Here is a 12,722-nt window from a genome sequence, read left to right on the forward strand (position 1 = left end):
GGGTTGTTTTTTTAGAGTTGATTCATGCCCTAGGGTGGTGGTATGTGATAGAGATGTTGCCTTAATGAATGCAATTAGAATGGTGTTTCCTGAATCTTATAATTTGCTCTGTCGGTTTCACATTGATAAAAATGTGAAAGCAAAATGTAAAATGTTGGTGCATCCAAGAGAGGCATGGGATCAAGTAATGGAAGTGTGGGGATCTGTTGTGGATTGTGATATTGTTGAGGCCTTTGAAGATCGTGTCAATGCTCTTCGAGTTGTCTGTTCTCCATGGCCTATATTTTTTGATTATGTGATGGATACATGGTTACGTCCACATAAAGAAAAATTTGTCAAGGCATGGATAGATAAGGTGATGCACTTAGGAAACACAACAAGTAACAGAGTTGAGGCGGCACACTGAAGCCTAAAGAGAGTTCTTCAGAATTCGATGGGGGATTTATGTTTCTGCTGGGATTCCATCAATAAGATGATTATTTTACAACATAATGCAATCAAAGCTTCATTCCAAAAGAGTTTGCATGTGGTTGGACATCGGTTTAAGGTTATAGCTTACAAAAAATTGTTAGGTTTTGTGTCTAAATATGCTTTGAACCTTATTTCGGAAGAGCTTGATAGGGTTAAATCAGTGGGGTTTGATAAAAGTAGGTGTGGATGTAGTCTTACATGTACTCATGGTCTTCCTTGTGCGTGTCCATTGGCTTCATTTGGTGTTGGTAGCATACCACTTAAATCAGTACATGTGATGTGGACTCGTTTAAGCTTTGAAGACATTGCAACTGAACAATCTTCATATGAGTTGTCAATTGATAAAGAGTTTGAGGTCATCGCGAAGCGGTTTAAAGAGTTGGATGTTGCAGGTAAGGTTAACATCAAAAGTAAATTGCAGGATATTGCCTTTCCAGAGAAGACATCTATTTACGCACTAGATCATAAGGTGAAAACAAAAGGTGCTGTAAAGATGTCTCGTCCTACCAAATTCATGAGATCAACTAAGCGAATCCCTTCTTGTTTTGAACATGTGGATTTCTTACACTCACAACATGATAGTTGTGCGAGCAAAAAATCTAATGAAGAAGGCTTACCAGAAATTGTACCAGCAAAATGTATTCCTTTCCTTGATCAGTTCCCTGTAGGGTATCATCCATATATTGTTGATGTTGTTGACGTTAAGGCTGATGACCTTTGTGGCTACCGTGTTGTTGCTGCCCAATTGGGAATGGGAGAGGAGTCATGGGCTGTTGTTCGAATGAATTTGTTAAAAGAACTAAGTGAATGGAGACAATAATATGTTCAACTCTTTGGTGGTGATGATAGATATGAATACTTGAAGAAGTCACTTCTAGTGGAACACATGTCTATGGTACCAACCACTAACACCATTTCATTTTTACATTGCATTTCTTTATTTAACTTTGTTTCTGAATTGTACTTGCAGGCAGGAACAGATAAGTGGATGACAATTCCAGACATGGGATATGTTATTGAAAATCGGTATAATGTCATTCTTGTTTCTTTGTCCATGTTACAATCATTGAGTATTTTTCCTTTAAGAACCCAAGCACCAAGTAACTTCCGTCATCACCGAATCATTGCAATTGGACATGTCCACGGAAATCATTTTGTGCAGGTATAAATTAAACCAATCAAGATTTATATGGTAAATTAAGATTTGTGTACCTTATATTTATTACCTTTATAGGTCAAGCTCAAAGATGGTAGTCCAATTCCACCTACGGATATATTGTGGGCATCACATCGTTATCCAGCGGCCCAAACTTGGTCAACATACTACACTAGCCGGATACAAGTTTATACCCAACTAATGTCCATTAGACGATATTTGTAATCATAACATTTGTAATAGCATAATTTAGGTTATGGATGTTTAGTACATTTGAAGCTGTCCTACACACAATGTTGAATTCAGTGAAGTGCCTGCGGATATTAATATCCGGAACTGAATATGTTGTCTGCGGATAAAAATATCCGGAAGTTTATTTGCTATCTGCGGATAAAAATATCCGGAACCCACATTTGTGCCTACGGATAAAAATATCCGGAAGTGTGTGAAGTGTCTACGGATAAAAATATGCGTAAGCCAGTGAGGTGTGTACTAAAATAGAAGTAACGTGAAGCAAAAACCAATAAGGTTCATATTGAAACATATAGATAAGGCTCAAATACATTGTCATGGATAAAAATATTACATAAAAAGAAATCGTAATACATCTGACATAAAAAGAAATCTTAATCAATCATTCCTACGTGCATGTCTCCTGACATAAACAGCTCTTTCATCAGTCGCTCCTCGTGCTAACATAATGGCTGCTTGTATGCCTTCCCAAACAGGGTTGCCCTCCACGACATCGCCATGATCAAGTAATGGTTGCAATGTCTTTGTAATTCTACGACAAATACCCTACAAGCATGAATGACATACTATTAGAAAAAAATAATACAAATTAATACGTTAACAAGGTTAGAAGCATACCAGAGCAGGATGTGACTCCTCAGGATGGCTTGGCACTGCTTCGTGATCACGTGCATCTGAGGGTACCGGTACAGGACGGTCATCCTCATCCGTATTAATCACATATGGATGTGATACAGCCCTAAACCAAGCCATGTACTCTTGAATGCAAGCGTCAGGATGAGGTGCTATGGCATAGTCATTTATGACATAATCATTGAAATGTAACCATCGACGGTCCATTTCATTTATATCCGGATGACCATGTCCAAGTACAGATGGGTTGCGAGGGATGATCTGTGTATAACCATACTGACGCAGAACACATTCTGGCATGTGCAACTGTGTACAATTTCCAAGCCTCAAATAACCACAGAATAAGGAAATTCACTCAAATGGACGTTCTTCCCTATGCTCGTTGTATGGACAAAATCGAATGGAAGCTGGTGTCAATGTATCCAACTGTGATCGAACAACAACAATTGAAGTACCTTTTCCAGCATCATACAACCTACACCGAGGTTGGTCTTCTGAATACAATGCTTGCATACGACTCATCTCTATAGACGAGAAGTGCTCATAAATCCACCCCTGCAGCAATGTCGCATAACCAGCTAGTTGCTTAGTGTTTGCATAACTACAATCTCCTAGCTGCTCATACATGTGAGTTAGGGCAGCTGCTGCCCAAGAATATCCCCCGGTAAGCCTCAAATCAACAAAAAATCCAAGATAAAAGACACTGACCGATGTAGCACTCTTGTCTGCAAAAATAGTGCAACCGACAAGGTGAAGTAAGTATGCTCTGGCAGCCACAATCCACTGCCTCCATGAGCATGCGTCTCCATACACATCTCTTAGCCAACTCAAGCGCACATGAGCTCCCCGACAGTGTCTTGTTTCTTCAGATGCAAGTGCACGATCAACACGGAGGGATTCTACCAATAAATCATTCGTCGAGTCTGAATCTAAGGTTTCCTGCGTGTAAAATTGACCGACAATGGGTAAATGCAACAAATTTGACACATCATCAAGAGTGATGGTCATCTCCCCAACCGGTAAGTGAAAATTGTTTGTCTCTGCATGCCACCTCTCTACAAAAGCACACAACAGTCCTCGGTCTAAACTCTCATAACTAGCATGAAGCAAACCACCTAAGCCAGACAATTCTACAACAGCTTGTATGCGTTCATAAGGTTCTCCTAACTTATTTATATTCCTCCCATGTGAAACCACCTTCAACTCACTACGATCCTACAATAATCAACATATATCATCAATAAATAGATACATACTAAATTCAAAAAATTATCTTTCGTTACTTACCAAACCATTCCACAACTGTCTGGCTACATAATTAACGAGTAAGGACTTATCCAATGGCCCTCCTGGATAGCCTTCATCATCCACTTCAACTTCTTCTTGTTCAATATAATCTTCAAACTGTTCATTTAGAATTGACGTACTTGGGCCACCTCGTTTTCTTCTCACCGATGCAGTTGGTCGTACACGGTCCAAATTAGAACTTCTTCCACCTCTGGTCCTCACCATCTAACAATCAATCCAACATATATAAAAATTTATAACACATATAGCATAAAAGAACATATAAATTAATCCATACAAGCAAAACAACAACATTAATACGGATATTAATATCCGCAGAACAACAACAAATTTTGGATAAAAATATCCACAACACATAACCCTATTACGGATAAAAATATCCACAACCCTAAACTATATTCCGGATAAAAATATCCGTAAGTCAAAACTCACTTACGGATAAAAATATCCGGAACTCAAAACTCATTTACGGATAAAATATCTGGAACTCCCCTTACGGATAAAAATATCCACAACTCTCAAAACTCACTCACAACTCACTTACGGATAAAAAAATCCGCAAGTCACAACTAACTTATGGATAATAAAATTTGGAAGCATGAAGTACCTTCGACTTCAGAAGCTCTGGTGCTCTGCCTACGATAATGAAGGTCACGGTGGCTGCAGAAGAATGGAGAAGAAGGTGGCTCACGGTGGTTGGACAACAATGTTGCTCACGGTGGCTGGACAACACGGTGGCTCACGGTGGCTGCGGCACTGCTTCACGCACAATGAAATGGAAGAAGAGAAGAATAGGGTTGGTGCAGGAAATTGGGTGCATATCACAATTATACTATTCTGAAAATCATTAAGGGCATATTTGTCTTTTACTAATAGGTGATTGGGTGCCAGTTAGAATGTGTTGGGTGCAGGGAGAATGTGCCATATAAATTGAGAGGCCATTTCTTAAGCACTATATAATTTTGCAACCTGCATTGTATCATATAGGTAAAATGACTGAAATACTCTCATATAAGTTTTTAAAAAGTTTTAGGGTTTTGCTGTTTTCCTATGCATTGAAGAATACTATTATGACGACTGTGGGGTGTAATTTCTTACAGTTTTGAGTGTTTTGTGTGAGTTATAAGTGTTGTTGGTGGTTCATCGGTGTATTTATAGGTGTTTTTCGGTAACTCTCCAGTCTATTCTCAAACATAGTTCGTGGAGAAGAAGAGTGAACTGCTTTTTTTTTGCTTCCTAGTTATTTTGTGCAGAAGTTTCCCAGTTTTGTTATCCGTAGGTTTAGTTGAAAGTGCTTCCATATTGCATTTTGGATTTTATGTTATGTAAGACCTTTTCGCATTAGGCATTTCAGAATAGCTTTTTTGGAATATGATTCCAAAAATGGTTTTCTGCAAGCATATTCTGGAAAGGCTATTCCAAGAAGTTCTTCCATAATGCCTAATGCGGATTTTGTTTTTGTTTTTTCAATTAACTTTTGAGATATTATTCATGTACATGCAGAGTAAAATAGTTAGAACCAGAGGCGAAAGTTCTCAAGTGGACCAGGTACGACCAACTGCATCTATTTGAAAAAGAGAGTGTGGTGGGCCTAGTAATATTGTGGAAGGTGATTTGGGTGAAGAAAATGTTGAATATGAGGACGGACATGTGGAAGCACTTGCAGAACCACATATGGAACTGCATGTGGAAATGAAGGCTATATTGGAGAGCCATTGGATTTACTTGTTACTTATGAGGACTATCTGTCAAGGAAATTATGAAATGGTGTGGTAAGTAGTAATGTTGTTAAGCAATTGGAAAATTTTGTCTATTATTTAGTAAATTGGAATTCTAAAATGATATTCTTTGGCTATTGTAGGATCGTGATGAACTTAAAGTGATTTCTCATGGGAGAAAGATGATTAAGTTTGGGACACCACATGAGCACATAATTGTTGCAGTACAATTGTCTGTCATGGGTGGTATTATTGGTGCTAGTTATAATACGATAGACAAAGGAGTGTTGTGAGCCTTTGTAGGTGGTATGTAAATACAAACACATTTCATCTTCCTATTAGGGAGTTGACCATCACATTGGATGATGTGTCAAATTTCTTGCACCTTTTGTTTATTGGGCAAATTTATACGTACCCTACCTTAGATGTAGCTGCATCGACAAATTTATTGGCTAAGTCACTCCATGTTGATCATGGAGCAGCATTTGATGAGATAAGACATTGTCGGGATGGTCATGTGCTTCTAAGTTGGTTAAGGGAGGTATATGCAAATAGTGGACAGTTGTTGCTAGAGTGTATTTGCTTCACCTAATTGATCACACTACTTTTGCAAATAAGAGTGCAACCTCAGTGAGAGTTTCGTATCTGAAATTTTTTGTGGATTTGAAGCTTACGGGAGGATTCACATGGCAACAACTAGATTGACCCACATGTATGAGCAGTTGGGACATGCTAGCTATGCAAATACAAGGCAGGTAGTTGGGTATGCGACGTTGTTGCAAACCTGAATATACAAGCATTTCCCATCCATATGTGTCAAACATCTGCGGACTGAGTATGAGGAGGATAAGTCTTGGTGCATGAGATATGATGTTGATATACTCTCATCATTTGATTATGTTTGATTGAGTTACAGAGGATCAAATTACATGAAGTCAGATTTACCTCTTATGACGACCACAAGGCAACTCATCCTTTTGATTGGATATCCTTATTTTCGGGGTACATTCGCTTGGGCACACGCAGACAGTTGCACTTGCCTGAACGTGTTGTCTATCAGCATGGATATGTGCAGTATGTCCCTTGCCACCCATCTGTAGTCATAGATGGTAATTCGTCTATATTTGAAGTTGATCGGCAATGGTTGCATTTTAACAATTACGTTATCCATCATGTTATTGTTGCACCACAACGCAAAGCATTTTTTGCAAGATATATGGAGTGGTATTAGTTTGTATCACATCCATATATAAACTAGATGGGTGAGGACGGACCCCCTGATGCAAATGTAGATGTTGGACTCAGTGGACCCTCTAAGACTCAAACTCGGCATCCCGCTGTGGTATAAATTTGTCATTATTTATTTATGGCTTTTATATGTTCACTTCACTTTAATATAATTTTGTTCATTGTTGTAGGGCATATGTTGAAGGATTGTAGAGACGTTGAAACTCATGTGATGTCATTGAAGGTACCCACGCATGGGAAAGGATACGCACAACCCTCATGCTAGCCCGATGAGCCTATGTGATATGGTCCTCACAAATCACAACGAGTTAAATAAATAAAAAATGCAAACTTTGTTTTTTATTAATAGGAAATGAACAATGAGTTTGTTTGGCTCAATAACAGACACCATGGTAGCCATTTTATGAGAACTAGAAACAAAGGGCAACAAAGTTAAATATTAATGAGAATGATGTCTCAAGCGTTGATGCCACAAATCGAAATAGGAAGAACCTTGAATCGCATTTGCAGAAACTGATTAACAAGGCACATACACCCCCTCATGTTCAACACCATGTGTAATCATCCTTCTCGTTTGCAGGTCATATAGGAAACATGTAGAATTATTAAATATGGCTAATATAGTTGGTACCATATAGCAATTGAGAAATAAAAATCAAGTCAAATGTAAGAGATAACATATAAAGAACATTGGTAAGTAACAATAATGAGATAAGTTGAACATCCAAGGGTACAAGCATCATTGGGTAATGCAACTAAACAAGGAAAAATAGTGTGAATATTAAAAGGGAAGGAGATAGTCCCAATCATAAGTTGGGAAACCCTATTGTCCAAAAGTCAATGTTGTAGGAAAGATACTATACTCGATAATTTTTCGATGGATGGTTTGGAGGAAACAACAATGGACATAAACTATTGGAGCATGTCAAGAGTAAAGTCAGCAATAAACAAAGGTTTGAAAGAGCTATCATTATTGTTAGATACACTAGATTGTGTGGCATGAGCAGAAACAAAAGCAGGATGACCTAGATTAGAGCAACCTCGTCCACAACCACGACTAACAGGAGGGTGGTTAGGGCAGTGATGGAGTTTGTAACAATGAGAAACATCATGTTAGTGGGTGCAAGTGATACGTGGCTTAAAAGAATCATTAAGTGCAATAGTCGTGACATAGTAAAAAATGTAAGTAGGAATTTAAGAAGAACAAACGTTAAATTTATGGTATTTTTCTTGAGTAACCATTGAGAAAACTCGATTAATATTTAGAAGTGGGTTGTTGTTGTAGATTTGAGTGATAAGAGTGTCATTTACGGCATGATCAAGACCCATAAACATGATCATGTTCTTGTGTAGGTGGACTCTAGTTAATCCCAAATGGATCGAAGCTTCAGGTTGTAACCAGCAATAGGCACACCATGCTGTTTCATAATGACGAGGAAAACTTTGAGATTAAAAATATAAAAAATGTTAGAAACTATAAATCATTCCTGAAGATCCTTCTAAATTTTTTTTTTAGTTTCAAAACACTTGATAAATGGCTACAGTTAACCATCAATAGTGTTATGAACTCAACTACTAATCATGGGATAGTTCAGGGACCAAGCATATGCCTAATAAAAAATATAATCAATTTGACAATAATGTTGTTCTAAATGAAACCAAGCTTTATTCTTGATTTTGATTGCGTTACACATTAACTTTGTCCAATTTTCATAATTGGATTGCCCACGTAGTAAAACAGTTATGAAAATGACATCATGGTAATAAGAGGAGAAAAGAAAACAAATTTGTGAAAGTCATGATAAAAAAAATAATGTTAGATCACCGAGCTTTAATACAAGGAAAAAAAGTTGCTTATATAAGGAACTGTCAACTTATTTTATTATTCATACATATTAAATATTATAGAGACCTTTCATGTAACATCACAATTTTTAACAAATAATATTAAAAACTTAACGGAAGTATAATTATTATATGAAAATTGGTATTTGTTTATTATACTAGTAACAATATGGTTGATACGTGTTGTGTTAAAAATATAGTTTACCCTTTTTTTATATGCAAACAAACTTTATTTATAAAGAGAATAATGTAGGGTAGAAAGGCACCCCACCCTTACAACTCCATCAACCCTTGCAATAAAAAAAACCACAAAACAAATCAAACTCATAAATACTAAACCCATGTATAATATCCTTCCACATGGTAATGAAAATGATTATGATAATGATTCAAGAATGACGAAATCTATCTTATGCCTTTCTTTATGTTCGCTTATTCTCCATCACACATGGCTTTCCAAAACTTTCTCCCAAATAAGAACAAGAGAACGAATAACATTGCATTGATCAAGGATCCTAGAATAGATGCTATTATATTATTATGTTAAACTCAAACAAAAGAATGATAAAATGGAATAAAGGTGATACACTAAAACCATTTTTATTGGCTAGGAGTACCTTTGACCAAATAATGCACAAAAGAAACTTCAAATTTTCATTTTCATTCAAATAGGGGAAAAAATTAGAGAAATCGCCGCAATTTTTTTACCCTCAAACGTGCTCAAATATGAGTAAAGGTTTGTGATTTTCCACTTTATTGGTCGGTTTCAAACCCACATGAGTACTCAATTTTGACTTGGTGGCTTCATCAACAACACAAACAGATCATCAAATTGCACAAGTGCTTTGCACTTTGCCAAAACTTTCAACGCAAATAATTGGCTAAAAATTAGTAGTTGAATGAAGATGTGCTGTTGGATGCACATGAACACAGTTACACAGATTTTACTTACTCATAGTTTGGTAAAAGTTATATGTATATTCATAAGACTTAAATTCGATTTTCTCATAGAACAACATGTTAATAATATTTCTTCCTACAATTCTACATCTTATTTTTTTTATGTTCTTTATTTTACAATTCACACCTCTCTAATCCCAAATAAGTAATTTTTTAGTTCTCATATGAATGGCTGAAAAGTTATTCAAGTTTACTTATTATAGTTAATTATTGAAAAGGAAAGAGTTTTCGTTTTAAAAAAAAAAATCAAGAGAGAAAACAAGGCAATAAGTATTTAAGTCTTTTATTTTTCTCTTTTATATTCCAAGGAAATTATTAGAAAAAATGTTAAGAATTTCAACATGTATAATGTGTCATATTTGAAAAGTTGACTTGTTTTTGGTACTTTCTTGTCTCTCTCACACAACTAGTTTCCATATTAAAGAGTTACAGTGAACCTGACATACCATTACTCAAGAAAAGGAGAAGAAAAGACCAAAATAAAATTGAGTAAGTAGAAAAGAAAGTAGCTTTCAAGTTAAGAATAATTAAATAATTTAAAATCTTCTTACAATAACTTTTTGCTAAATAATGAAAGTGTTTATTTTTTATATTCTTAAAAAATTAAATATTCTTGTTAATATTTTGTTTATAAAGTACTAACAATGGAGATTGAAAATAAACACTCAATTCCAAAATTATATTTTATATATTTTATTTTTGTTCATTTTAAAACTAGTCATTTCAAATACCGAGGTCCTCGTCAACTATTCCTTTTCAGTGATGTCCATCATTTGATAATGGTAGGGACAATTAATTTAAAGTCACGTCAACTTCTTCCAGGAAATAAGAGAAAAACAATATTTTATTTAGATGGATATAAAAAAGAATGAAATAGAAAAGAAAAAAATAAAAAATGGAAAAAAAAATATTTAGATTATATAAAATAGAATGCAAATTAGTGTAAAGTGAGATAAATTATTTATTATTTTTAATTAGGAGTCCAAATTTACACTATATTTCTTATTTAATGTCTACTTTTGTTCTTATAAAATTTTAAAACAATTGGAATTAATAATGCACCGAAATGGCAATAACTAATCTATTCTTATATTTGTTTTTACTTATAATATAAATAATTAAGGTGGTGAGAAATTGAAGGAATTGAATTAAAATAAAATATAAAAAGAAAGACAATTAATAAAAAAATAAACACTTCAAAATATATTTAATACAAAAAATCTAGAGGTGTTTATGTTAGTTTTTATTCATCCGAGCTAAGATTTTTAAACTACTAATTCTTTGAAATAAATAAGATAGATTTGATTGTCATATAAACGAGGTAGACTTTTATATATATATATATATATATATATATATATATATATATATATATATATATATATATATATATATATATTAGAGTGTTAAAAGCATGCAAACAAAACATAAATAAAACTGTTTAACTTAATTTTATATATAACCTAGAAAGAAAACGAAAATATGTACACACGTTAATTATTTATTTAACAATATAATAAAACACTATTATAAAATCAATAAATAAAAATCAATTTTAAAAATAAAAAATTATTAATTATTAAATAAATCAGATATTATTTTATTTATTAGTCTCTAAAATATTGTTTAATTTAATTAATATAATAATTAATTTTTTATTTATTTTTTAAATTAATTTTTATTTAATTATTTTTTTATAAATAATTTTTTTATTCCCAAGAATTGAAATACAATAAGTTTACACTATTCATACTATTAATACTATTAAGGAAATAAAGTAGACTCCATTTACAATATTAATACTATTAAGGAAATAAAGTAGACTCCATTTACAATGATAATAGTAACATTAAGTTTGTTGGATGTAGTGAGGTATTTCTAGTTGAATGATAAAAATTAATCTCATGGAAAATCTATAAGAAAAGTTGACTTCCTCTCAATAGATAAAAAAAAATCGAACGTATACTAATTAAGGGTTAAAATATTGCCTCCCATCAATAGCATAATATATTAGTATATTATAATTACTTACGAAATAATTTTAGAACATAAGTGATATAATTAAAATGACACATGAATATTTTATTATTAAAGTGAAAAGTTTATATAAATAAAAAAATCAGTTGTTCAATTTTAGTTTTAATATAATCATCATCTCTCTATAAACTTTTAGAATAAAAGAAGATAAGAGAAGAAGAAGAATATTATTGAATATCTTATTGTTACATGTAGAAGGTGCATGCCAGAATATATAGGATTAGAACTAACTAACTGAAGCTAATAACAGAAGAAACTACTCAAACTATATTAACAGACTAACATATATATTAACACTAACATCTCCCGTTAAACTTATGTGGGTGGAACACCAACCATAAGTTTACAGCGGAAATCCAAGAATGCAGGGTCAGAGATGGACTTGGTGAGAATGTCTGCGATTTGGAACCTTGCAAGGAAATGAACTAAACTGATTTTGTGTTGTTGAACATAGTCTCTGACAAAGTGAAGATCCAGTTCGAATTGCTTGGTGCGTGAGTGCATTATAGGATGGCACTAAGAAGGACAACACCTAAGTTGTCAAAAAATAGTTGGGGTTGAGAGATGGGTAGGTGCAACTCATATAAGATATATTGCAGCCAAAGAACTTCAATGAGAGCTACGACAATGCTTCGATATTCTTCTTTTGTGCTGCTACGCGATACAACTCACTGTTTGTGAGAAGACCACACAATGATGTTGCGACCATAGAAGACACAGTAGCCCATGGTGGATTTGCGGTTATTAGCGTCACCACCCCAGTCAGCATCACTGAATGCACGAATGGTTGGAGAAGAACACTGTTGAATAATCAAACCATGGGTGCGAGTACCAGCGAGGTAACGGAGGATGCGTTTGACCGCTTTCCAATGATGATCTTGTGGACTATGCATGTATTGGCACACCTTGTTTACAACATAAGATAGTTTAGGACGAGTGATAAGCATGTATTGGAGTGCACCAACGATAGACCGAAAGAGAGAGGGATCATGCATGGCGGAGGAGGCATCTTTTTTAAGATGAAGGTTAGTTTTCATGGGTGTGGGAAGAGGTTTAGTTGCATCCATTTTTGTGCGGTGAAGAAGTTCAGTGAT

At 34.4% G+C, this 12,722-nt stretch overlaps 1 protein-coding gene across 1 annotated transcript; it reads left to right on the top strand.

Annotated features, from left to right (window-relative positions):
* The first annotated feature begins 433 nt into the window (after positions 1–433).
* On the top strand, positions 434–1,852 carry LOC137815973 (uncharacterized). Its single transcript, XM_068619079.1, has 3 exons — positions 434–1,246; positions 1,442–1,633; positions 1,706–1,852. Exons 1-3 carry the CDS (start codon positions 434–436, stop codon positions 1,850–1,852), a joined length of 1,152 nt encoding a protein of 383 aa, XP_068475180.1.
* The last annotated feature ends 10,870 nt before the right edge of the window (positions 1,853–12,722 follow it).

This window comes from Phaseolus vulgaris, chromosome 1, assembly GCF_051622355.1.
Source record: "Phaseolus vulgaris cultivar YP4 chromosome 1, ASM5162235v1, whole genome shotgun sequence".
NCBI lineage: Eukaryota > Viridiplantae > Streptophyta > Magnoliopsida > Fabales > Fabaceae > Phaseolus > Phaseolus vulgaris.

Coding starts and splice junctions, on each gene's coding strand:
- LOC137815973 (XM_068619079.1), top strand. CDS start 434: ATGGGGGATTTATGTTTCTGCTGGGATTCCATCAATAAGATGATTATT. Junction 1,247..1,441: donor GAGAGGAGTCATGGGCTGTT/GTTCGAATGAAT, acceptor TTGTACTTGCAG/GCAGGAACAGATAAGTGGAT. Junction 1,634..1,705: donor ACGGAAATCATTTTGTGCAG/GTATAAATTAAA, acceptor TTACCTTTATAG/GTCAAGCTCAAAGATGGTAG.